The sequence below is a fragment of the Pleurodeles waltl genome, chromosome 8, assembly GCF_031143425.1.
Source record: "Pleurodeles waltl isolate 20211129_DDA chromosome 8, aPleWal1.hap1.20221129, whole genome shotgun sequence".
NCBI classification, from domain to species: Eukaryota; Metazoa; Chordata; class Amphibia; order Caudata; family Salamandridae; genus Pleurodeles; species Pleurodeles waltl.
The window spans coordinates 469,938,964-469,964,529 of NC_090447.1; the positions used below are offsets into that span (position 1 = coordinate 469,938,964).

Consider the following 25,566-nt stretch of genomic DNA (forward strand, 5'->3'; position numbering starts at 1 on the left):
CCCATACTAGCTAGGGCATAGAGTAGGGAGGCTCAACTTAAAGAAATATGTACAGTATCCATGCAGTACTAAAACAGTAATAAAGTCGAAACATCAAACAATAAAAATCCTAACTGAATTAGAAAAATCACTTAAAGTTTAATAAGGAAAAATGACAGCAAAACAACAAAAATCCAAAAAGGGGAAGGGAACATATGCGTTTTTAAAGATTTACTTAGAAATAGCGCCAAAAAGCAGAAAACGCCAATGATATTCTATGGAGGTGGTAGAGTGGGACCTATATGTGATTTGAGGCTGACCTCAATGGTGTCCTATTCAGATACAACTAGTGGATTGGTCCAGGTGGAAAGCATGAAAGTCAGAAGCTTCCAGAAAGGGACTTTGTCACTTTTTGAAGAAAAACATTGGAACTTCTCCTAACCTCTCAGCATAGAATGGGACTTTGTCACTTTTGAGAAGAATAATCTTCCCTGAGTGCTCTGCAACTGAAATTGTAGCCACCATTGTGGAGTCATAGGTAGTATACTTGAAGTAGGTTGGTTGTGCTGCTGCTCCTGAGCACTGGAGATTTCACACAGAAAATGTCCTGAGGTCCAGCTCTGAACGGGATGTATATATTTTTTGGAGGTTCTGGAAGTTTTGACAGGAATGAACCTGAAATTCAGTCCAATGCCATGAAACGGCTTGTCGGATACTTTTCGCGGCAAATCCCCTTAAGTTCAGCAGGTCTCTAGCAAAAGTTTTCAAAAGTTTCCAAGCTTTATTCTGGTGCTCCACAACCACAGAAAGTCACTTCTTTTCTTTATAAAACTTTGTTATTGATTTTTCAGTTACCAACAACATAGTACAGTATATACACCACTTAATATCAGCTGCACTGCGTGAAATAGGAAGGGAACAAATATGTCATATATTTCAAGATATGGTGAATTCCTGTATTCTGTCTACGCTGGCTCACAATTAGCAACCTAGTGCCAATGCAGGCACCTTGCATCATGGTGCAAAGGTGCCTGTGTTGTGGGCAGGATTGTTTTTATGCACGAAGAGACACCTTCCTGCACAAAAACAATCCTCAGAGACAGAATGCAGCACTTGTAAAAAGAAGAAAAAATGAAGAGAAATAAATATATTTCTCATACAGTTGGGCAGAACTCGTGGAGTTTTGCTCCGCAGCATTCTGCTGAGTTACCTAAAAAACCCACAAGATTCTAGGCGATCCTTGTCACACTGGTTGCGCAGTATCGCGGTCATTGGCAAATCTTTCCTTGGCCAGTAATTCGCCTTCTTGGAACCAAGCTGCACTCCAGTGACTCTCCCTGGTCCAGCAGGCTTGGAGGCAACTTTGTGCATTAGTTCCTGGTTCTTGGTGCTACACAGCAATGAGGAGCTGTGATATCAAGATCTGGGCTACTGTCTCGCCACAGCAGGCTTCTTCAACTGTTGTGGCCCTGTGCTGTGAACAGGAGGCCTACCAACTGACCCTTGGAGTCTCTTGCTTTGGCTGAGCGCAGGAGTCATCTTCTCCGTGAGCAGGAAACAGGCAGGCAAAGTTTGTTCTCCTTTACTGGCCGGCAGTTTCAGCAGGTACAGTCTTTGTTAGTGCAGCCTCTGTTCACTGGGTATTTGATGCAGCAGGGAAGTCCTTCTTCAATCCTCTTCTCTAGCCCATCGAGATCTGAGTTCTGGGTGCCAGGGGTGCTGTTTTATTCTCAGAAAATGCCCTCAGTGTAGTATGTGGTTGTTAGCCAGTGGTCTACCAGATTCTCTCGCTCCTGATTACCACTGCCTGCAAAATATGGCATCTGGCTCTGCCTGGATGCACTATTCTGTCCACTCCCAACATGGCAGAACCCCTCTCTTGGCTTACAGAGCACCTTAACCCAACCCAAAGATGTGGCTACAAAGTGGGCTACATGTCCCTAAAAAAAGCTTGCCAACTAGATTCCTCTCTTTCCTGATTGCCAGCCTGCGTGCCTGCATGAATAGTAGAGCAGCTCCTCTCCCCAGTGTTCACCATTTGCCCTTAAAAGGTGAATTTAAAGCTCACATTTTGGACTAACACCCGTGGATGTCTTGCAAGGGAGAGGTAAAACCTCTCTCCTGTGCAGGCTTCTATTTTCTCCTGTCCTGGGAGTCATTTGCACTTCTGCCCAGGAGGGCAGAGATGTGTCAGACCCCATGTGCATTAATAAATGGACATGGGATTTAGGACAACAAAGTGGAATCTTTGCAAAAATTGCACACTGAAACAAGTTTCATTATTTTTGACTTGGGCATAAAGTCAGTCTTAATGTAATGAGTTGTTTGATATCTTAATGTATTCACTTTAGTAGTCCCAGTCATAAGTTAGCAGGGCTGCTGTAGCAGCTTGCAAGTCTGCACTCCCCAATGGGGAAACTAGCCTTTTCCACAGTAAAAACAATAACTTTGGATTTTTACTCTTTTGAATATTGAAACATCTTCCACTTCCTAATATATAGCATGTCTTAGGGCTCACTGGATATACTTTAACAGCGACTTACATATATTAAACAATCATTGGAAAAGCCAATAGGTCTTGTCTATACAGGAGCTGTTGGCTTTGGCAATGTGTTTTGCCATGTTGTACACCAATGTGGTTCTTGTTCAGTATGGCTAAAAGTTAGTGGTGTGGAATGTGAGAGTGGAGTCGGGGAGTAGAGTGTCATAGACTTGATTTGTTTGAATGTCACAGAGTGGAGTAGGAGGATTTGAGTGTCATAGAATTGAGTACAGGGGAGTAGGGTTCAGTGGAAGAGAGTGTCATAGAGTGGAGTGGGGTGGAATAGGGTGGAGTGGGTTAGAGTGAATTGAGGTAGTGGGGTGGATTGTATTGATTGGAGTAGAATGGAGTGGATTGGATTAGGATAGACTATGGTGGATTGAGTGGAGTGGGGTAGATTGGTGTGGGGTAAGTTGGAATGGAATGGGGTGGATTGACATGGGGTGAGGTGGATAGTATTGGGGTGTATTTGAGTGAGGTGGATTGGATTAGATAGGGTGGGTGGGGTTGGATTGGAGATATAGGGGTGTGGTGGATTGGATTTGAGTGGGTTGTACTGGAGTGGAGTGGGCTGGGTGAATTAGATTAGACTGGAGTGGGGTGGATTAGATTGGAGTGGGGTAGATGGGAGTGGAGGGTGGATTGGATTAGAGTGGGTGGATTGGAGAGGTAGGAGTTGGGCTGGATGGATTGGCTTGGGGTGGACTGAACTGGGATGGGTTGGGTCGATTGGATTGTGATAGAGTGTGTGGACTTGAATAGAGGGTGGTGATTTGGAGTAAGTGGGTGGATTGAAGTGGGGCAGGTTGTGGTGGATTGGAGAGGGGTGGATTGGATTAGAGTGGGTTGGATTGGATTGGGGTGGAGTGTATTGGATTGGGTTGTGGTGGACTGAACTACGATTGGGTGGGGTGGATTGGGGTGGATTGCAGTGGGGTGAAGTGGATTGAAATGGGGTTGGGTTCGGTGGTTTAGGTTGGGTGCACTGGAAGAGTTGGACTGGATTTGTAGGAAGTGAGGTGGATCAAATTGGGGTGGGGTGGGGTCGATTGAACTGGACTGGGATGATTGGACTGAGGTAGATTGCATTATAGTGGATTGGATTGTGTGGGGTGAATTGGACGGCAGTGGGGTGGACTGGTGGGATGGACGGGGTGGGGATTATCAGATCGGGTAGAGTGGACTTGCGTGAGGTGGATTGGTTTGAGTGGGGTGGATTGGATTGAGTGGGGTGGATTAGGGTGTGGTGAGGTGGATTGGATTGAGTGTGGTGGATTTGATTGGGGTGGGGTGGGCTTGATTTGGGATGGACTGACTTGAGGTGGGGTGGGGTGGGTGTATTGGAGTGGATTGTGGTGGATTGGCCTGGAGTGGGATGCATTGGATTGGATTAGGGTGGATTTAATTGGAGTGGGGTGGATTGGATTGGAAAAGGGTGGCTTCACTGGAGTGGGATGGATTGGATTGTGTGGGTTGGATTGGTGTGGAGGGGTTATTTGGAAAGAGGAGCACTGGATGGAAGTGGGGTAGATTAAGATGGTTTGGAGTGCAGTAGATTAGACTGGAGTAGGGTGGATTAATGTGGAATGGATTGGATTGAGTGGGGTAGATTAAAGTAGATTGTATTGGAGTGGGATGGATTGGATTGGAGTGAGGTGGAATGGGTAGCAGTGGACTTGATTAGAGTGGGTTGGGGTGGATTGTAGGGGAGTGGAGTGGGTTAAATTGGAGAGGGGTGAGTTGGATTAGAGTAGGGTGCAATGGATTGGAGTTGGGTGGAGTGGCAGGACTGGAGTGGGTGGGATGACTGGGGTGGGTTGGATTGGATTGGAGTATGGTGGGTTGGATTGTAGTAGGGTGGATTGGAATGGAGGGAGCTGGAATTGACCTGAGTGGGGTGGATTGGACTGGAATAGATTTGGGTGTGGTGGATTGAGGTGAGGTGTATTGGATTGGAGTGGGGTAGATTGGACTAGAATTGATTGGAATGGAGTGGATTGGATTTGTGTGTGGTTGATTGGATTTGTGTAGGGTAAGGAGGATTGAAGTGGGACAGATTGTTTTGGATTGGAGTGGGGCAGATTGCTTTGGATTGGAATGGGGCATAGTCGGGTGGGGCAGATTTGTTACAAATTGGAGTGGGGCAAATTGTTTTGAATTGCTGAGCAGCAGATTGCAGTGGGTCATATTGTTTTTGATTGGGGCACATATTGTTTTGGTTTGGAGTGGGCAGATTGTTTTTGAAGTGGTGCAGATTGTTTTTGATTAAAGTGGGGTGTACTCCATGATTATGTGTTAAAGCATCATTCAGGGGTTACACATTATAAAGAAACACTGATGCTTTGCAATATTTTGAACAAGTTAACTGTCATCTTTTGAGAAGAGCACCCACAAGCAAAATCAAAAGAACATATGAGTGGAAATTGAGAAAAGACGACTTGGCAAAATAAAAGAAAGTTAGCTTTAAAAAATAAACTTTGCAATTTTATTTGTCCTGCTGGGCAAGTTTTTGCCAGTCTCAAGCCTTCTGTTTACAGGACACTAGAAGTTAAAAAGAACAAACTAGTGCCTCAATCATGCCTGGAGCAGTGGAAGGGGACTAATTAAGGTAAATCAATCAGTGCTTTGTCTCTGCTCCACACAGAGGAGTGGAAATGATGCCAGGTCTGCCTTGACGAATTATGAGGCTGTAAAGAAGAATGCCATGCAAACCAACAAAAGGTGAGCAACAGGCGGGCTGCAAGACCTTTACTGTTTACAACAGTCTCACAGGTGAGACACATGTGCAGACTCGACTCTAAAAAGAAGAACTTGGCTTTGCCATTATAGTAAATGGCAAAGTCAAGTTAGCAGTTTATAACTACCCTTCTGGAACTATGATTTACATTTGTCACACCCAGGGTGGCACAATCAGTGCTACATCCCTGTGGTGACCCTCTAGCTTACAGGTCCTTTACCCTGGGTACCATATAGTAGAGACTTACAAGTAAGCTTGCTTATGCAAATTGAGTATAATAAGCCAATCCAACATACACACTTTAAGGTCAGAGCACAATCACTGAGGCCAGGTTTGCAGGCCTCAGTGCACACTCAAAGGCGTTGCATCAGGACTGCATTTATTTAATACAATCGTACACGACTATAGATATTTAATAAAGTGTGTGCCAGCGCTCGTTTATCACAAGACGGGGGTCGAAGCTGTAGCGATGCACCCTACCTGCGCAAATGTTAGGAAATATGCTCCAGCATTTGGAATATTGTGCGTTTCGTCGGTCCTTAATGTGGTGGAACATCTTTCGCATTAATCCTTAGGTTCTGCAACTATATCATATCTATTTCACAGTGGTTTAGAATTGCTTAATATAGTATACATTTTTTTAGTGATTTTATTCTATTAGCTGCAGTGGAATGGATTTGTTCTACAGCGGCGTCATAATATGTTCTTAATTGATACAAGATGGACATCTAGTGGTGATTGTTACGAACGGCGGTCATTTTTCATTTCAAGAAAACACACCGATCATCAAATATGATTGCAATATTGATGATATAAAATAAAGGACACTCCTTCAAAATGGGAAACTGATCTCAAGCAACCAGGAATTTCAGTTCAGGACCATGGCGATACAAAGTAAGCTTAAGTAAGGTGTTTAGGCATGCAAATGTGTGAATCTCCCAAAAAAAAAAAAAAATAGACCAGTGATTCTCATAGTTAGTTTTAAAGGTGTGTGTGTTTCCTTTAGGAATGGCCACTATGAAAAGTACGTACTGGTTTGTAAGTAGTACATGGGGCCATAGTCACAAAGATTTTGCTATGATTTACTATTGTAGCTGGTTTAAACCTGAATCTCAGGAGAAATAAGCCAGGTAAATGCAGAAACACTCCTAGTTTATTTCTGGAATTTATGAGCGATAAAGAACTTGTACAAGAATAAGTCATACATACTCCTGTCAAAATCTTTGTGAATCGGTCCGATAGATAAGTAGTGGTGTTTGGAACGAAAGTGGGAAAACATTTCGGAAACTACAGGTAAATTTCAAAACAGGATACTTAGGGCCATATTTATACTTTTTGACGCACAACTGCGCCAAGGCAGTTGTGCGTCAAAATTTTTAACGCCGGTTAACGCCATTCCAAAGCGCCATGCGGGTGCCGTATTTATTGAATGACGTTAGCCGCCGTTAGCCGGCGCTGCGGAGTGGTGTGCGTAAAAAAAAATGACTCACACCAGGCAGCGCCGGCGTAGGGGAAAATGGAGCTTGGGCGTAAAAAAATGTGGCAAGTCAGGCTGAGGCAAAATTATTGCCTCAACCCGATTTTCGTAATTTTTTTTGACACCCAGACGCCATTGACATGACTCCTGTCTTAGCAAAGACAGGAGTCATGCCCCCTTGCCCAATGGCCATGCCCAGGGGACTTATGTCCCCTGGGCATGGTCATTGGGCATAGTGGCATGTAGGGGGGCACAAATCAGGCCCCCCTATGCCACAAAAAAATAACGGAAAAATATACTTACCTGCACTTACCTTAATGTCCCTGGGGTGCGTCCCTCCATCCTTGGGCGTCCTCCTGGGGTGGGCAAGGGTGGCAGGGGGTGTCCCTGGGGGCATGGGAGGGCACCTCTGGGCTCATTCCGAGCCCACAGGTCCCTTAACGCCTGCCCCGAGCAGGTGTTAAAAAATGACGCAAACGCGGCTGGACGTAATTTTTTAAGGCCCGCCCACTCCCACGCGTCATTTTTGCACGGGAGTTTAAATATGGCGCACAGGCCCGGGAGTCATTTTTTAGAAGGGAACGCCTACCTTGCATATAATTAACGCAAGGCTGGTTCCCCCTTCTAAAAAATGGCCCACATGGTGGAACTTTGACGCCCGCTGCGTCGGACATCAAAGTATAAATATGGGGCAGTGTTTGCGCCGAATGTGCGTCAAAAAAAATTACGCAAATCCAGGGCAAACAGAGTATAAATATGCCCCTTAGGCCCATATTTATACTTTTTTAGCGCCGTTTTAGCACCGCTTTTTGACGCAAAAACGGCGCAAACTTACAAAATACAATGGGTCCATATTTATACATTTTTAGCGTCGCATTTGCGCCGCTTTTTAACGCAAAAGCAGCGCAAACTTACAAAATATAATTGGACTTTAAAAAAAGTTTGCGCTGCTTTTGCGTTAAAAAGTGGCGCAAATGCGGCACTAAAAAAGTATAAATATGGGCTAATGGTATTTTGTAAGTTTGCGCGGCTTTTGCGTCAAAAAGTGGCGCAAATGCGGCACTAAAAAAGTATAAATATGGGCCTTACTACCTCATAAGGTAAATGCTAACAGAGGCAGTGTGGAGACACTGTTGCACTCTTCTCTGTTCATTGTTAGTGACATCCAAACCATCCACTCTATCCAGCTTCCACCACAGAGTTGCGTACTCAGATGTACCTGAAATGAGCCTCAAATACGTAGACATAACAAAGTCTTGCAAACCGTTTGGGGAAACTCATCACTATTTTCCTACAGAAGGTGTAGATAGCGAAGACTATTTTAAGATAAAGAAAAAAAATATATTTTTTTAATTGACCATTTTCAATACGAGTGCTCATATCAATTTTCCACAATTTGGAAACTCTACAAACATGTTTAGATAAACACATCCAACAGGAAGGTTATGCTACTCATTAGGACATATTTATAGACCCAAAGCGCCTTCCTGCGTCACATTAGCGTCATTTTTTAATGCTAATGTGGCGTTAGGAAGGCTTTTTTGCCATGCCTTATTTACAAAGTAGTGCAATGCTCGCATTGTGCCACTTTGCACCCCCTTGCGCCACATTATGCCTGCACCAGGCATAATATTTGGAAGGGAGCGTTCCGGTGCAAGGGGGACCGCAAAAATGGCACAGTGAAATCTACAAGATCTCACTGCGCCATATTTGGCATCATTTTTAATGCCTGCTCAAAGCAGGAGTTAAAATGATGCACCCATAGAAACCTATAGGCCTGCTTGCACCTTTCTGCAAAAGCATAACATTTTTTGACACTAATGCAGCAAAGCACCACAATAGCGTAAACAATGTTGACGCTGTTGGTCTACCGACCGCCATGCTGTGCTGCATTGTAATCACGGTGCATCTATGGTGTTGTTAGGTGGGGCAGGTGTGGTGGAAGAAAATCTGTGCATCAGCAATGATGCACCAGTTTCCTGTAAATATGCCCCAAAGTGTCCAGTGGATATGCCAGAAGATTTTTGTGAACATCTGTGATGTGTAATGTTTCTCAAAGCATGACTGTATGCTTAGGCATCCAGATATGCACATCTGTTTTGTAAACTGGGCCTTTTATCCATAACAGTCACCGCTAAGGCAGATTTAGGATTCCTGCAAATTTTAAATAATCTGTGGAACAAAAAGGTAATTGGTTCAGACTGGGCCATAAACTCCAGTAAATAAGAGGGATTCGAGGAACTTTATAATAACACAGGAAATTGTAAGGCAACATTATACTAAGAGAAAGCACAAGTTTTCTTGGAAACATCTCAAAGTGGGGAAAAAGCACATCATAGACAGGGTCTCCCGAATGATGGGTGATCATTTTAAGGGTATGGATACCTATTAGGATTTGAAAACGAAAATGTTCTTTATATGGTATGGGCCCAAAGTGTATAAGGGGTCAGTTTGAAATTGGTTGAGATGAATATAAGCAAAATGATCTTCTTTCCTGATGTTTGATTCTATGTTTTCGTCAATGGTCCATTTAAAATGTATATTGTGGTAAAAATTTAAGAAATATTTAAAAAAATAAAAGTTCAAAAAAGGTTTGTAATTTGGTTTCAATTTTAAATTATAGTTATACACAACCAATTGTATAAGGTAATCGCTTAATGTTCTGTATATTTTCTTTTAGACAGTAAAGAATTTGATGCATTTGTGTCCTATGCAAAGTCAAATTCATATTCAGATGAAAATTCAATGAATGAAAACTACAACGAAGAAGAATTCGCAATTAAACTACTCCCTGAAATTTTGGAGGACAAGTATGGCTACAAACTGTGCCTTCTGGAAAGAGACATCCCACCAGGGGGAGGTACTTTTATTATTAACTGTATTCATAATAGGTATCGCAAGTAATAGGGTTTTTAATGATATACCATGGTAACATGTTAGGCTGTGAAGAGAATGTCTCCTTTTAAGAGAAAAACTGTGTAACAAATAACTGAGTACTGTGTCCCAAAACAATATCAGAGATATCAAAGTCCAGAGACCCTTCATTGTGAAAGGTATGGGTTTGGGCAAAACTGCTACATTTTAACATTAAAACGCAAATTTAATTAAAAATGCAAAGGGACTTTGGGTCTGGTTCATTAATTATAGCAAAAAGGTATCAACTCTGTCTGGAACGGGTGCTAACCTGTGATTCATAGTTTCAAAATGGTACTCAACCAAACCAACGCCCAAATTTAAGAAAGGCCTAACACCAACTATCGCCACATTAGCATAATCTTTTTTTCTGTTAATGTGCCGATGGTGTCGGAAAAATGCAGCGCCATATTTACGAAGTGATCCAAAACTTTCATTGCGCCACTTTGTAAATCCTTGTGCCATATTTTGCCTGCACCAGGCATAATGTGTGCATGGGGACGTTCCCCCGTTAGTGGGCCCGCAAAACCGGTGCAGTGGAATCTCTGCGATTCCACTATGTAATTTTTAGCAGCATTTTTAATGCCTGCACAGAACAAGCATTAAAAGGAGGCACACCATTATTTATAATGGGCCTCTATGCATTTTTCAGGATTATCAACCTACATATTAGTCCCTAGTGTATGGTAGGGCATGTAGGTTTAGGGACCCCAGCATAGGTAGTGCAACCATAGGTGCACTGCTGAGGTGTCCAGGGACATTTTAAAGGCAGGCCTGCCTTGCTGGCTGCTTTTAAATTAATGCACGTTTGACTTTGGAATTAAAGGTACTTCTAAAGTCTTACACTACCTTATTTTTACATATGTCACCCCTAAGGTGTGTCCCATGTGCCCCTAGGGTTGGGTGCCATGTAACTAGAAGCAGGGAGCTTATAAAAATTGTTTTATAAGCCCTCGTGAGGTATAACAGCCAAATGTGTGTTTTCCTCACTGTAGTGAATGGCCTCCATAGGCTAAAGCAGGGAGACTTTATTTTGATTAACAAAGTCCCTGTTAAGTGTCAGATACCTCAAGTTTGGTATCAAATTAATTGTTATAATAAATCCCACAACTTACAATTGTGGGATTTATTATAACCAGTTCAGTTAAAGGGTTTTAAACTAAAAGTTGCCAGCTTCAGCTCTGTAATGCCATTCTCTGATTGGCCTGCCTCTGGCAGCCTAGCTAGGCTACCTTGATGAGGTGTGGAGTAGCCTGGGCTGAACACAAAGAATGTGCCTGAGGGAGGAGAACTACCTCAGCAGATGGGGAAGTAGGAAGGGCTGTCAAACTGGTATTCAAAGGCAGCATAGGCCATTTGGAGCAACCCAGCACCTCCCTCACACCCTGCAACCCCAGACAACTAGGTGCCCTCTTGATTAGATTAGGAGAGGGTAGTAGAGGGGTGTGTTTAGGATTTTTAGCCACACCAGTGGATGGGCTCAGCGAGATGTAACCTCCAAAAATCAGTTTCAGCCATGAAGGATTTTTGAAGAATGGTGCTCCCTGTGATTGATTTTTGCCACACTTCCCAGGAAGTGGTCATCACAGGGGTAAGGACCCTGCATCTGATTGGAGAACCAGAACCCCCCTGTTTTCACCCAGGAACAAGAATAAATATGGCAGAGCTGCACCCCCACCTCAGACTGCTACCAGATTCCTATGAGGATGAACACCTGGTGAAGGACTTCCCTGCTGGACCCCTTACCTGCACCTTGACCCTGCACTCTGAAGGACCGCACCAGCTGCACACTTGGGCTTCACCACAAGAAGGACTTTGCCTGGCTTCAACTGGTTCACGGAGGGACTCCCTGTTTGCTACAGGTGAAAACTTGCTAACCAGAGTCCCCTGTCTCAGATTCTGAAGAAACTGACCAGCTGACCACTGTCCAATGGCCGTTTTGGAGTTTGAGCCAGGTGCATTCTGGGAGTTTTAGTCCGCACCCTCAAGGAGCAACTCAGAGCTTCTGGAACCTTGGGGTGTGTTATGGACTCCAAAATAATGTTACATGACCTTCTGGAAGAAGATCCAGAAGTTTGGAGAAGTTTGGAGAACTTTTTGGAAAAAGCTCCATAAAGGGACGACCTGCCACGGCGTCTCTAGCCAGTTTGCCTCAACCACGATCTGGCCTGACTTGCAGGTTCGTCCCGCTGAAGAAAATCTCAGAAAAACGAATTAAGTCCGAAGATAGAAAGTTGACCGGGACCTCACGAGCATTCTATCCAAAGAGGGCTCCAGGGATGCTGGATCGAGATTCAGGTTCGGCCCGGTTGAAGATTTAGCCGAGGAAGGGCTCCAGGGAGGTCGGATCGGACTGACGACTTCGTCCTGCTGAAGAAAGTCTTCAAGAAAACTACTAAGTCCGAAGGTAAACTTTTGACCGAGGCCTCCCGCTTGCTGTAGCCGAGCGGCCAGCATTAAACTGGTCGAGGTGTGACCAGCTGACCAGATTGGCGCTTTTTGTTTCTAGGCAGTAAAAAAACACTAAGGCCCTCATTTCAAACTTGGCGGGCGGCAACCGCCGCCCGCCAAGTTGAAACCGCCAGGTGGATGCCAATGCAGCCAAACTCCCGCGGGGTCAATTTGGTGATCCCGCTGGGCCGGCGGGCGGAAACCTGATTTCCGCCGGCCCAGCGGGGATCTCGGCCGCAACACGGGATCCGTCTCCAAATGGAGCCAGCGGTGTTGCGGCAGTGCGACGGATGCTGCTATGCAGACAGTGAAAAGCTGCATGGGGCCATGGCAGGGGGCCCCTGCAAAGCCCATGCCATTCGCATGGGCAGTGCAGGGGCCCCCAGGGGCCCTGCGACTCCCTTTTCCGCCAGCCTTTTCATGGCAGTTTAAACCGCCATGAAAAGGCTAGCGGGAGGGGGACTAGTAATCCCCTGGGCAGCGCTTCCCTGGGGAATTTAAACCGCCGGGACAAAAGTTGCCAGTCCCGGCGGTGTGACTGCGGCGCTTCCACCACGGTCGTAATTCCCAGGGAAGCACCGCCAGCCTGTTGGTGGTGCTTCCAACAAAACAGCGGGTTGTAATGAGGGCCTATTTCTTTAAAAATGTATACCTTTTTTTCCCCTTATCTAATTTTATTCATTTTGGTGTCCTTTTGAAGATAAAAATATAATCAATTTTTATAAACTGTTCTTGGATTTTTATTGTGTTTTGTGTTCTGCTTATTTACTGTTTTGTGATTTTTAAATACTTTACAGACTAGTCTCCTAAGTTAGTCCTTGTCGCTCGTTGGCAAGCTACCAAGGGCTGAGCTGGGTTTCATTTATTGAGAACTAACTGGACCTAAGTGGAGGTCAGTGTGCTATTGCTAAGTGTAGGTACTTACCTGCCCATACCGATAATCCACTTTCCAACACTGCCTTTGTAGACGAAATACAGGTTACTTTTAATAAGAGATTATTAGAGGTGAACATAAATGTCAAGAAGATGTGCCCATGAGTTCAGCCCCACAAGTGGGCTGCATTCAAAACAGGGGTAATCCCACCGCATTCCATGAAATTTGTAGCACCAGCAGAAATGTAGGCACCTTAAAGAGTCATGCAGAGTTCACAAAAGTAGTGCATTCCTTTGTGAATAAGCAATAATATATATTTAGGGCACAATACTCACCAAACCAGATTCTGTTACAGCAACTGTTCAAATATATGCACTACAAACATGTGAGGGCACCTCGGAGGGGCACCCATAACTCCCTTTTAGCTTTGAAAAGCCTGGTTTGACCATTTCATGTTTCCTTCAAAAGATATACACAGTCTGGCAAAACCAATAAGGGACAACGGCCTGGACCCTTACGAACAGAAAGCAGATTTACACAGCCATTGCACCTCCTTGCATGCATTGTGCCACGTTGTGACCAATTATGCCACATTATGTCTGCACCAGTGATAATATATGCCAGGGAGTCCTCCAGCATTAGGAGGCCTGCAAAAATGGCGCAATGAAATCTACAAGATTTCATTTCACCATTTTGGGCGTCATTTTTAACCTCTTGGGTGCCTTGGCGAGGTCACCTCGTCCTTCACCTGGGAACTGGGGGGAGCGCTAGCGCTCCCCCCTGTGCTCCCCCCGGACCCCCCAAGGTAGGGATGGAAGGGGAAGCCCTTCCCCTTCCACCCACAACCCCCCCACCCCCCGTGACGTCAGCGCGCATTGCACGCTGACAATCACAGAGGGCCTCCTCCCCTGTCGAAAGATAAAGGCAAAGCATTATCTTTCGATCACGTGGGGGAGGCCCAGAGAGGCTTCAAAGGGAAGGAAAGGAATTTCCTTCCCTTTGAAGTCTCTCTGAGCGTTTCAAAAGGCGGATTGCTTGCAATCCGGCTTTTGAAACGCCCACTAGACACCAGGGATTATTTTTATTTTTTTTAATGAAATGGACAAAAGGGAGCGACCCCTTGAGCAAGGATCGCTCCCAGGGGGGCAGAAACCTCTAGGCACCAAGGATCTTTTTTTTTTTTTTTTTTTAAGGTGGGGAGCGAGCAAGGGACGCCCCCCTAGGGGGCAAATTATATTTAGGCCATTTCTGCCCCCCTTGGGGGCAGATTGGCCTATTTTTATGAGGCCAATCTGCCCCCAAGGAGGACAGAAACCACTAGACACCAGGGAGTTTGTTTTTTTTACGTGAATTTCATGCAAGGGGAGCGACCCCTTAGGCAAGGGTCGCTCCCCTGGGGGGAAAATTCATTTTAGGCCATTTCTGCTCCCCTGGGGGGCAGATCAGCCTATTTTGATTAGGCCGATCTGCCCCCAAGGGGGGCAGAAACCACTAGGCACCAGGGAATTTTTTAATTTTTTTGTTTTACAGATGAGGAGCAACCCCTTGGACAAGGGTCACTCCCCTGGAGGGGAAAATTGTATTTAGGCCATTTCTGCCCCCTTTGGGGGCAGATCGGCCGATTTTTGCTACGCCAATCTGCCCCCAAGGGGGGCAGAAACCACTAGGCACTGGGGATTTTTTTTTTGCGCCAATGTCACGCAGGGGGAGCGACCCCGTAGGCAAGGGTCGCTCCCAAGGGGGCGGTTTGGGGGGGTGTGGGGCAAATATATTTTAGGCCATTGGGGGGCAGAAACCTCTAGACGCCAGGGCAAATTTCTTTGTGTGTATTTTTTGTTTGTTTGTTTGTTTTTTTTAGAGATGGGGAGCGACCCATTAGGCAAGGGTCGCTCCCCTGGGGGGCAAATTGTATTTAGACCATTTCTGGATCGGCCCATTTTTGCTACACCAATCTGCCCCCCAGGGGGGCAGAAACCACTAGGCACCGGGGATTTTTTTTTTGCGCCAATGTCACGCAGGGTGAGCGGCCCCGTAGGCAAGTGTCGCTCCCGGAGGGGGGGGCAAACTTATTTTAGGCTATTTCTGCCCCCCCCCCAGGGGCAGAAACCTTTAGACACCAGGGCAAATTTTTTTTGTGTTTTTTTGTTTGTTTGTTTTCTTAGAGATGGGGAGCGACCCATTAGGCAAGGGTCGCTCCCCTGGGGTGGGGGGCAAATTGTATTTAGACCATTTCTGCCCCCCTTGGGGGCAGATTGGCCGATTTTAGGTCAATCTGCCCCCAAGGGGGCAGAAACCACTTGGCACCGGGGATTTTTTTTTGCCACCAATGTCACGCCGGGGGAGCGACCCCATAGGCAAGGGTCGCTCCCGGGGGCTGTTGGGGGTCAAATTTATTTTAGGCCATTTCTGCCCCCCCTGGGGGCAGATTGGCCTATTGATATTAGGCCGATCTGCTCCCGGGGGGGGGTGCAGAAACCTCTAGGCGCCAGAGCAAATGTTATTTTTGTGGGGGGGGGGGGGTTTGTTTGTTTTTTTAGATATGGGGAGCGACCCATTAGGCAAGGGTCGTTCCCCTGGGGGGCAAATTGTATTTAGACCATTTCTGCCCTCCTTGGGAAACCACTAGGCACCGGGGATTTTTTTTTTTTGCGCCAATGTCACGCAAGGGGGGCGACCCCGTAGGCAAGAGTCGCTCCCGGGGAGGGGTTTTAAATTTATTTTAGGCCATTTCTGTCCCCCCTGGGGCCGGCTGAGCTAGAGGCCAAAATCCACAGGTAGGCACTTGGCAAAAAACACCTCTGTTTTCTGTGAACAAATGTGATGTGCCCACGTTGTATTTTGGGCCATTTCCTTTCGTGGGCGCTAGGCCTACCCACACAAGTGAGGTACCATTTTTATCGGGAGACTTGGGGGAACACTGGGTGGAAGGAAATTTGTGGCTCCTCTCAGATTCCAGGACTTTCTGTCACCGAAATGAGAGGAAAAAGTGTTTTTTGCCCAAGTTTTGATGTTTGCAAAGGATTCTGGGTAACAGAACCTGGTCAGAGCCACACAAGTCACCCCATCTTGGATTCCCCTGGGTTTCTAGTTTTCAAAAATGCGCTGGTTTGCTAGGTTTCCCTAGGTGCCGGCTGAGCTAGAGGCCAAAATCCACAGGTAGACACCGTTTTCTATGAAAAAAATGTGATGTGTCCACGTTGTGTTTTGGGGCATTTCCTGTTGTGGGCGCTAGGCGCTAGGCCTACCCACACAAGTGAGGTATAATTGTTATCGGGAGACTTGGGGGAGCGCTGGGTGGAAGGAAATTTGTGGCTCCTCTCAGATTCCAGAACTTTCTGTCACCGAAATTTGAGGAAAACGTGTTTTGTTATCCAAATTTTGAGGTTTGCAAAGGATTCTGGGTAACAGAACCTGGTCAGAGCCCCACAAGTCACCCCATCTTGGATTCCCCTGGTCTCTAGTTTTAAAAAAATGCACACGTTTGGTAGGTTTCCCTAGGTGCCGGCTGAGCTAGAGGCCAAAATCTACAGGTAGGCACTTTGCAAAAAAACACCTCTGTTTTCTGTCAAAAATTGTGATGTGCCCATGTTGTGTTTAGGGGCATTTCCTGTTGCGGGCGCTAGGCCTACCCACACAAGTGAGGTACCATTTTTATTGGGAGACTTGGGGGAACACTGGGTGGAAGGAAATGTGTGGCTCCTCTCAGATTACAGAACTTTCTGTCACCAAAATGTGAGGAAAATGTGTTTTTTTTTGCCAAATTTTGAGGTTTGCAAAGGATTCTGGGTAAGAGAACCTGGTCAGAGCCCCACAAGTCACCCCATCTTGGATTCCCCTAGGTCTCTAGTTTAAATAAATGCACAGGTTTGGTAGGTTTCCCTAGGTGCCGGCTGAGCTAGAGGCCAAAAGGTACAGGTAGGCACTTTGCAAAAAACACCTCTGTTTTCTTTCAAAAAATGTGATGTGTCCACGTTGTGTTTTGGGGCATTTCCTGTCACGGGCGCTAGGCCTACCCACACAAGTGAGGTATCATTTTTATCGGGAGACTTAGGGGAACATAGAATAGCAAAACAAGTGGTATTGCCCCTTGTCTTTTTCTACATTTTTTCCTTCCAAATATAAGAGAGTGTGTAAAAAAGACGTCTATTTGAGAAATGCCCTGTAATTCACATGCCAGTATGGTCACCCCGGAATTCAGATATGTGCAAATAACCACTGCTCCTCAACACCTTATCTTGTGCCCATTTTGGAAATACAAAGGTTTTCTTGATAGCTATTTTTCACTCTTTATATTTCAGCAAATGAATTGCTGTATACCCGGTATAGAATGAAAACGCACTGCAGGGTGCAGCTCATTTATTGGCTCTGGCTACCTAGGGTTCTTGATGAACCTACAAGCCCTATATATCCCCGCAACCAGAGGAGTCCAGCAGACGTAACGGTATATTGCTTTAGAAAATCTGACATTGCAGGAAAATGTTACAGAGTAAAACGTAGAGAGAAATTGCTGTTTTTTTCACCTCAATTTCAATATTTCTCCTTTTCAGTTCTTATTTTCTGTAGGAAACACTTGTAGGATCTACACAAATGACCCCTTGCTGAATTTAGAATTTTGTCTACTTTTCAGGAATGTTTATATTTCTGGGATCCAGCATTGGTTTTATGCCCATTGCTGTCACTGACTAGAAGGAGGCTGAAAGCACAACAAATTGTAAAAATGGGGTATGTCCCAGTAAAATGCAAAATTTGTGTTGAAAAATTGGGTTTTCTGATTCAAGTCTGCCTGTTCCTGAAAGCTGGGAACCCTTTGTTGATGCCATTTTCAGTGAAAAAACCACAAGACTTCTTCTGCAGCCACTTTTTCCCATTTTTTTGAAACAAAATGAAATTTTCACTGTATTTTGGCTAATTTCTTGGCCTCCTTCAGGGGAACCCACAAAGTCCGGGTACCTCTAGAATCCCTAGGATGTTGGAAAAAAGGACACAAATTTGGCTTGGCTAGTTTATTTGGACAAAAAGTTATGAGGGCCTATGCCCGAACTGCCCCAAATAGCCAGAAAAAGGCCTGGCACCGGAGGGGGAAAAGGCCTGGCAGCGAAGGGGTTAATGCCTGCTCAAAACAGGCATTAAAAGGACGCACCCATTGAAATCAGAGGGCTTCCTTGCACTTTGCTGCACTAGCTGCACCATTTTTGATGCTAGTGTAGCAAAGCGCCACAATAGCGTAAAAACTTTTGACCTTATAGGCCTAACGTGCTTGAATTTAGCTTCGAGAAAGTCCCATGAATGGGACGAAACATGTGTATGCTAAAAATATCAATACAAATATCGTCTTCTTCATATGGCTGGAATTCCCATGTGACTATTAACTTTTCTATGAGTGCTAAATCTAAATTGTATCAGGTCAAAGACATCTTTGAGGACAAAATCTCTGTAAACTTTGGATTTCATTGACGGTAACTCAATAAGATGTAAAATCCATCTGATATACCATAAAAAGACTTTTTTGGTTAGACAATTAACTACAGAAAATGTTGGATCATCTGTGAATATATTTGGAATAGGAGGCAATTAGTCGAATTAGATTTTTAATACATACTTCTGATGCTACGCTACTCAATTAACTGTTTTGATTGATGCTGGGTTGGGTATCTGGCTTAAACAGTCTGTGGACACGGGTGTATGTAGTAGCATGTGAGCATAATTTTGAGCTAGAACTACTATTGCTCTTCATATGGGGATGTGCAACATATACAACCATTGTTGCTTTTGCCTTTGTGAGTCATATGTCTTTGTTGTGTTGGGTGCCTTATTGTGGTAACCACTAAGCAAAGAACCTGGCAATAAATTGCACGCTGAGTGATGTGGTATCTTTTACATGTATATATGCATGTATAGATATGGTATTTCTATAGCACAAACCTAGCCATAAGGCAGAGGAGTGCGGTACATTGTCAAAGGCAAGTCTAAAGACGGCAAGTAATAGACAAGAAAGCTGAGTTGTGGGCAGTTAATCCATTGTGGTATAGTGTTCTTTAACCCCTGGGGTGCCTGTGATGAACTGGTCTTGCCCTCGGCCATGGTTGCCGTGTGCCGAGGACAGGATCAGCTCGCCCTGCACCCGAACCACGGGGGGAGCGCTAGCACTCCCCTGTGGGCCTCCCACCCCGCTTCCCTGGGCAGGGACGGAAGGGGAAGCAATAACCCTTCCATCCCTGCCCAGGGAAGCAGAGCAATCCCTTAAGCAAGGGTCACTCCCCTGGGGGCAAATGTATTTTAGGTAATTCCTGCCTGAGGCAGATCGGTCTCAATTATTTACGCTTATTTGCCCCAAAGGACGGCAGGAACCACTAGGCACCAGGGATTCACTTTTTTTTTTTTTTTTTTACAGATGGGGAGCGACCCCTTAGGCAAGGGTCGCTCCCCTGGGGGCAAATTTCTTTTAGGCCATTTCGCCTCCCTTGGGGGAAGATCGGCCTATTTTTTTCATGCAAATCTGTCCAGAATGGGGGCAGATACCAAAAGACACCAGGGATTTATTTTTGGTGCCAACTTCACGCAAGGGGAGCGACCCTTTGGGCAAGGGTTGCTTTCCGGGGGGACAAATTAATTTTAGGCAACTTATGCACTCCTTTTTTTAGGCCGATCTGCCTCCAAGGGGGGCAAAAACCACTTAGGCGCCAGGAATTGGTGTGTATGTGTGTTTTGTTTGTGGGGACAGCCCCTTGAGCAAGCATCGCTCCCCATGGGGGAACATTAGTGTTGGCCATTTCTGCCCCACTATGGGGGTGGATCGGCCTATTTTTGTAAGGCCCATCTGTCCCCAAAGGGGGCAGAAAGCCCACCAGACACTAGGGAAGATTTATTCTGGCCATAATCCCACCCCAAATAAATGGGGACAAAGTTGTTCTGCTCCCTGGTGGCAGATGGGGCAGTTACCCCTGATCCACTCCGTGGGGGGGGGGTCAGAGAGACTAGTAGACGTCAGGGAATTAAAAAAATAGTGGTGTGGTGGCTACCAACCAGTATGGGCATGGTTATGCCCCCAGCCCAACTGAAGGGGGTAACAGTCTTTCAGCTCTCTCCATGCACACTAAAAGATCTAATCCCAAGGCCAAGGAAGTGGAGAATTGACTATTTTGGGTTTTGGTTTTACATTTGGGCCATGAGAGCTTGTTTTTCTCTCAAAATCTTCCCACCTGGAATGGAGAGGGCTGCATTTTTTTGACTTTGGAGCTTCTCCATGTAGAAAAATCTATGAGACCTAGACACATCTGAAAACTAAACATCAGGGTGAGTCCAGGGTTGTGTGCTTCACATGCACCCCACACCATTTTCTTTCCCACAGTGCATGCAGCCCTCCAACTTTGCTTGAAATCACACATTTTACCACATTTTTGTGATGGAACCTTCCGGAATCTGTAGGAATCCACAAAATTCCTACCACCCCGCATGGTCACATATATCCCAATAAGAATTCTGCCCCACTTGTCACCCTAAAAACCTTTTTTTTCAAACTGCCCTTTTGGACCCGCTTTGGGTCGCCCTCAATTTTGACATGTTTTGGCTTTTTCCTGTCACAGACACTTGGCCTACCTACACAAGTGAGGTATCATTTTTATCGAAAGACTGAGGGAAACAATGGGTGGCAGGAAATTTGTGTTAATGCAGTGATTCCACACAGAAATATGAGGAAAATGTGATATTTTAGCTAAATTTGAGGTTTACTGAGGATTCTGAGTAAGAACACACTGGGGGAACCAAGCAAGTTACACCTCGCAGGACTCTCTCTGGTGTCTAGTTTTCAGAAATGTCTGGGTTTGGTAGGTTTCTCTGGATAGCTACTGAGCTCAGGACAAAAACAGGACAAAAACACAGGTGCACCCCCCCACTCAAAAACAGTTAGTTTTGTATTTGATAATGTTGATGTGTCCACGTAGTGTTTTGGGGCATTTCCTGTTGCAGGCACTAGGTTTACCCACACAAGTGAGGTACCATTTTTATCGGGAGTCTTGGGCGAATACAGAATAGAAGAACAAGCGTTATTGCACCTTGTGTTTCTCCACATTTTTTCCTTCCAAATGTAAGACAATGTGTAAAAAAGACATGTGTTTGAGAAATGCCCTGTAATTCACATGCTAGTATGGGGACCCCGGAATTCAGGGATGTGCAGATAACCACTGCTTTTCAACACCTTATATTGTGCCCATTTTGGAAATACAAAGGTTTCCTTGATACCTATTTTTCACTCTTTATATTTCACCAAATAAAGTGTTGTATACCCGGTATACAATGAAAACCCATTGCATGGTGCAGCTCATTTATTGGTTTTGGGTAACTAGGGTTCGTGATGAACCTACAAGCCCTATATATCCCCGCAACCAGAAGAGTCCAGCAGACATAACGGTATATTGCTTAAAAAAATCTGCTGTAGCTGAAAAAAGTCATAGAAGAAAACGTGAACAGAAATGGCTCTTTTTTATACCTCAATCTCAATATTTTTTATTTTAGACGTTACTTTCTGTAGGAAAACCTTGAAGGATCTACACAAATGAATCCTTGCTGAAATCAAAACTTTGTCTACTTTTCAGAAATGTTTAGCTGTCCGGGATCCAGCATTGGTTTCACACAAACGTCTGTCAGTAACTGGTAGGAGGCTGAATGCACAAAAAATAGTAAAAATGGGATATGTCCCAGTAAAATGCCAAAATTGTGTTGAAAAATGTTTTCTGATTCAAGTCTGCCTGTTCCTGAAAGCTGGGAAGATGGGGAATTTAGCATTGCAAACCCTTTCTTCTGCAGGCCTTTTTTCCCATTAAAAAAAAAAAAAATGTTAGCTGTATTTTGGCTAATTTCTTGGTATCCTCCAGGGGAACCCACAAACTCTGGGTACCTCTGGAATCCCTAGGATGTTGGAAAAAAGGGATGCAAATTTAGCGTGGATAGCTTATGTGGACAAAACGTTATGATGGCCTAAGCGCAAACTACCCCAAATAGCCCAAAAAATCTCAGCACCGGAGGGGAAAAGGCCTAGCAGCGAAGGCATTAAAGATGTTCAACTCTCTCCTAAAGTTGATCAGTATTGAGTGAGTCAGGCCTAATGGATATGGGGATGCTGTCTTTTTTTCTTTTTTGCCCTTCTTAGTCTGCAGTCTTATATTGTTGTAGCTGCAGTTGTGCTAAAAACTACCAGATATGATGAGCTTGTCTGTGAGATAAGCTAAGATGCTGGTTGTGATAGCTTTATAAATGGTTCAACCAGTTTTGAAGATTTTGAGGGCTGGCAAGAGGAGCCAATGGAGTTCCATCAGGATGGGGGTGATGTGATCATATGTCTTCAGGCCCTGGATGAGTTGCCCTGTGGCATGTAGGATGTCCCTAACAAATCTTTGTGTGGAGTCTGAGAGGATATAAAGTAGGGCATTACTACCATCCAGATGCAGGAGTAAAAGGGCTTGAACAGCACTTACGAATGTATTTTATGGAAAAACATTTGCCCTTCTATAGAAGAGAGAGCTGGTACCAGGTCATCTTTGCTTTTAATCAATGTGTTACTTGAAGGAGGAGTTGGGTCCAGGGTTAATCCAAGTGATTTGACATTCAGTGAGAGTTGGCGTTCCAAATCATCAAGGTTTGTGTCATTGACCCTGGTTTACACCGTATTTTGTTTGTTGTTCTTGGCAAATATTAGGAATTCTGTTTTGGTTGGGTTGAGTTTCAGAAAGGTACTTGGTATCCAGCTCTGGATGACTGTTTGAGGCATTGGATGTCTGAAGCAGAGATAACTTTCAAGTAGAGTTGTGTGTCTTGAGCATATTGGTGAATCTTCATGCTGTTGTTATCTGTGAGCAGAGAGTCAAGAGGCTCTATGTAAAAGCTGATGCCGGGGAACAGTGTTGAACCCTGAGGGACTCTTCAAATGATCTCTTGTGACTTGGAGGCTCTCATGTGCAAAGTGTGTGCAAGTGTCCTGTGTTTGTGAGCATATTTGTTGATTTTTAGTGTGCCTCTTTGCTCTGCTTTGTACAGCAGTGATCATGTAAGTGTTCATCTGCTTGTGTGTCTTCCTACTCTTGCAAAAAGCATAGCAGTAGATGTAAGGCTAAGTATGGATATTTCCTTGAGTCTGATGGTGTACGTATTTCTTAAACTATATGATGTAAATGTAATCTCATGGTAGAAAATCACCATATCTGTACCTGCCCACTTCCATTGCATCTTTCTGGTGTGTGGACAAGTTTGTTCTTGTAGTGCCGAGATCAGACTTAGGGCAGCAATTAAGACCCACATTTACTAACACCTTGGTGCTGGGTTTGCATCACTTTTATGATGCCCACCAGCTGTAGAATGTTATGGTGGGATTTACTATTCAACACAAAACAGGATTTTCTCTGGATAATATTCCAAAGTAGTGCAAAGTTGCACTGTGCATTGGTTTGCATTGCTTTGCATCATTGAGGCATTCCATGGGCATTCCCATGCAATCACCTGTGGGTTTTAATTCAAATCCCGATCTACAAACATTGGTAGACAGGGATTTGCTCCAAAATCCTACACCTCCTCAAGGCAGGCATAGGGAGTAGAACATTTTCAATTTCTGTTATATTTACAACTGTGTGTATGTGATACATTGTACAGCATATACACAAAGTGGGGAAAGCCTTAAAGAATAGTTTTCGCACTGGAAGAGACTCCTTTCAGTCCAAAAACTATGCTTCAGCGAATGCCCACACCCTTGCACAGTGGCGCAGAGGTCTGTGCATTGCCATATGGCTGCAAAAGTGCAACGGGCTGGGAGAGAGAAATAATGCACCATGTTTTTGTAGATATGGCACAGTGGTGCTGCACCCAATCCACCGCCACTTTCCTTGCGCCCCTTAGTGCCCCCCTAACGCCACCATGTGTGTGCCATATTTAACATATGGTGCGCCATGGCAGTAGTTAGGGAACTAGCCTCAAACGTTTTGATGCTAGTTTGGTGCTTTGCCGGGTTAGCATAAAACATTTTGACACTAATCCTGCAAAGCACCTAAAGGCTCATTTAAAACAATGGGAGCCTCATCTTAACGCCTGCTCTGTGTAGGCAAAAATGCTGAAAAAAACTGCATTGTTTCAGCCCCCCAAAGGGGAACACCTCCCTTGCATACATAATGGCTGGCGCAGGCAAAATGTGGCGCAAGGACTTACAAAGTGGCTCAGTGCATGCATTATGCCACTTTCTCATTTTATGGTCCATGGGAAAAGCCAATTTAGCGCAGCCTTAGCGCAAGAAAACGATGCTATGGCAGCGCTAAAGTGGCGGTAGGGACTTTTAACTATGCTATTTTGTTTTCTCTACCTTTGACACAAGGCTGCACTGGAATTTTGGTGCAGCATTGTTTTTCATCAAATAACTGTAAATCTTGGCCATTACCTTTAATCCAATTAGTCTCTATTTCTTGGTGCTGTTAGTCTTTTTCGAGTACGCATAATAATCATTTCTCTGTAAACTGATTTTCCTAATTCATTTCTTATTCCCCATCCTGTTTTTCAGCTTATGTTGAAGATATTGCTCGAATAATTAAAAGAAGCAGGAGGGCAATATTTGTCCTTAGCCCAACATACATCAACGACCCAAGCCTGTTTGAGCTGCAGACAGCAGTGAAGTGCACCTTGGAAAACGGCACACCAAAACTGATTTTTATTAAATTCAAAACATTTCAAGAGCCCAGATCTTTGCCTCACGCCATAAAACGAGCTCTCAAAGTTGTGCCTACCGTCTCTTGGAAAGAGAAATACAGCAAAACAACTTCATCAGCTTCAAGGTTCTGGAACAAGATTCGATATCATATGCCCATAAAGAAGAGTCCGGTTTCAAAAGACAAATATACCTGGTAACCTAAGTGTTCTTTTCGTTCATAATAAAAAGAGCAAGTGTCATACATTTTGGCTTGTTTGTGGTTTATAGTGAAAGGTGTATCATTTGCTTATCTGCTGGCATGTATGGGAGATGTGTTCGTAGGAGAGGGTTAAATCAAAAGCCTTGTTTAAACTCATTCTTTGTGATGTCAAACTTCAGTAATCCTATGCACTGTACACCTATCCGGGTCTTGGACCCAGCTGAAGAAGCAATACAGTCTCCTACCTCCTCCTCACCTTTCGCCCTCTCACCCACATCAGCAATGCCTGTGCTTCCTCTCCAAACCCTCGTTGGAACCACTGCTGTCTCTAAGTTGCAATTGTCACTCCTGCTCCCTTCTCCTGTCCTTGTGTAATTCCCCCTTCACCCCTGTAGGGGGTCAGTAAGCACCCACCGCCCTTCCTTCATCATTGTACCCCAGCTTCCTGTTAGATCCGGTTGAAATTTAAATGATGCCAGCCTATTTTGCATAATTTCGAGAATTTCACCCTACCTTTCTCCTGACGCCATGATGTCACATTACAAATTGTTACACTGGAGTGCGGAAAGAATACATACAACCAGAATGTGAGCAGCTGTTGATTCAGACAAATGTGTTTTTGCACTATTCTTATTGCACGAAATGAGAGCTTGTGTCAAAAACGGGCACAATGATGTAGTTTGCGCAATAACATAGCTCTAAATGACGGGTTTG

General features: G+C 44.8%; 1 protein-coding gene across 2 annotated transcripts in view; it reads left to right on the top strand.

The window, feature by feature from the left end:
• Positions 1-24,896, top strand: part of IL18RAP (interleukin 18 receptor accessory protein) — a 275,544-nt gene extending 250,648 nt beyond the window's left edge. For both annotated transcript variants that reach the window (XM_069204435.1, XM_069204436.1), the window contains 2 exons: positions 9,416-9,595; positions 24,507-24,896. In XM_069204435.1, the coding sequence (XP_069060536.1) occupies positions 9,416-9,595; positions 24,507-24,850 (524 nt within the window). In that variant the 3' untranslated portion in view covers positions 24,851-24,896. The remainder of the gene's footprint in view (positions 1-9,415; positions 9,596-24,506) is intronic.
• The last annotated feature ends 670 nt before the right edge of the window (positions 24,897-25,566 follow it).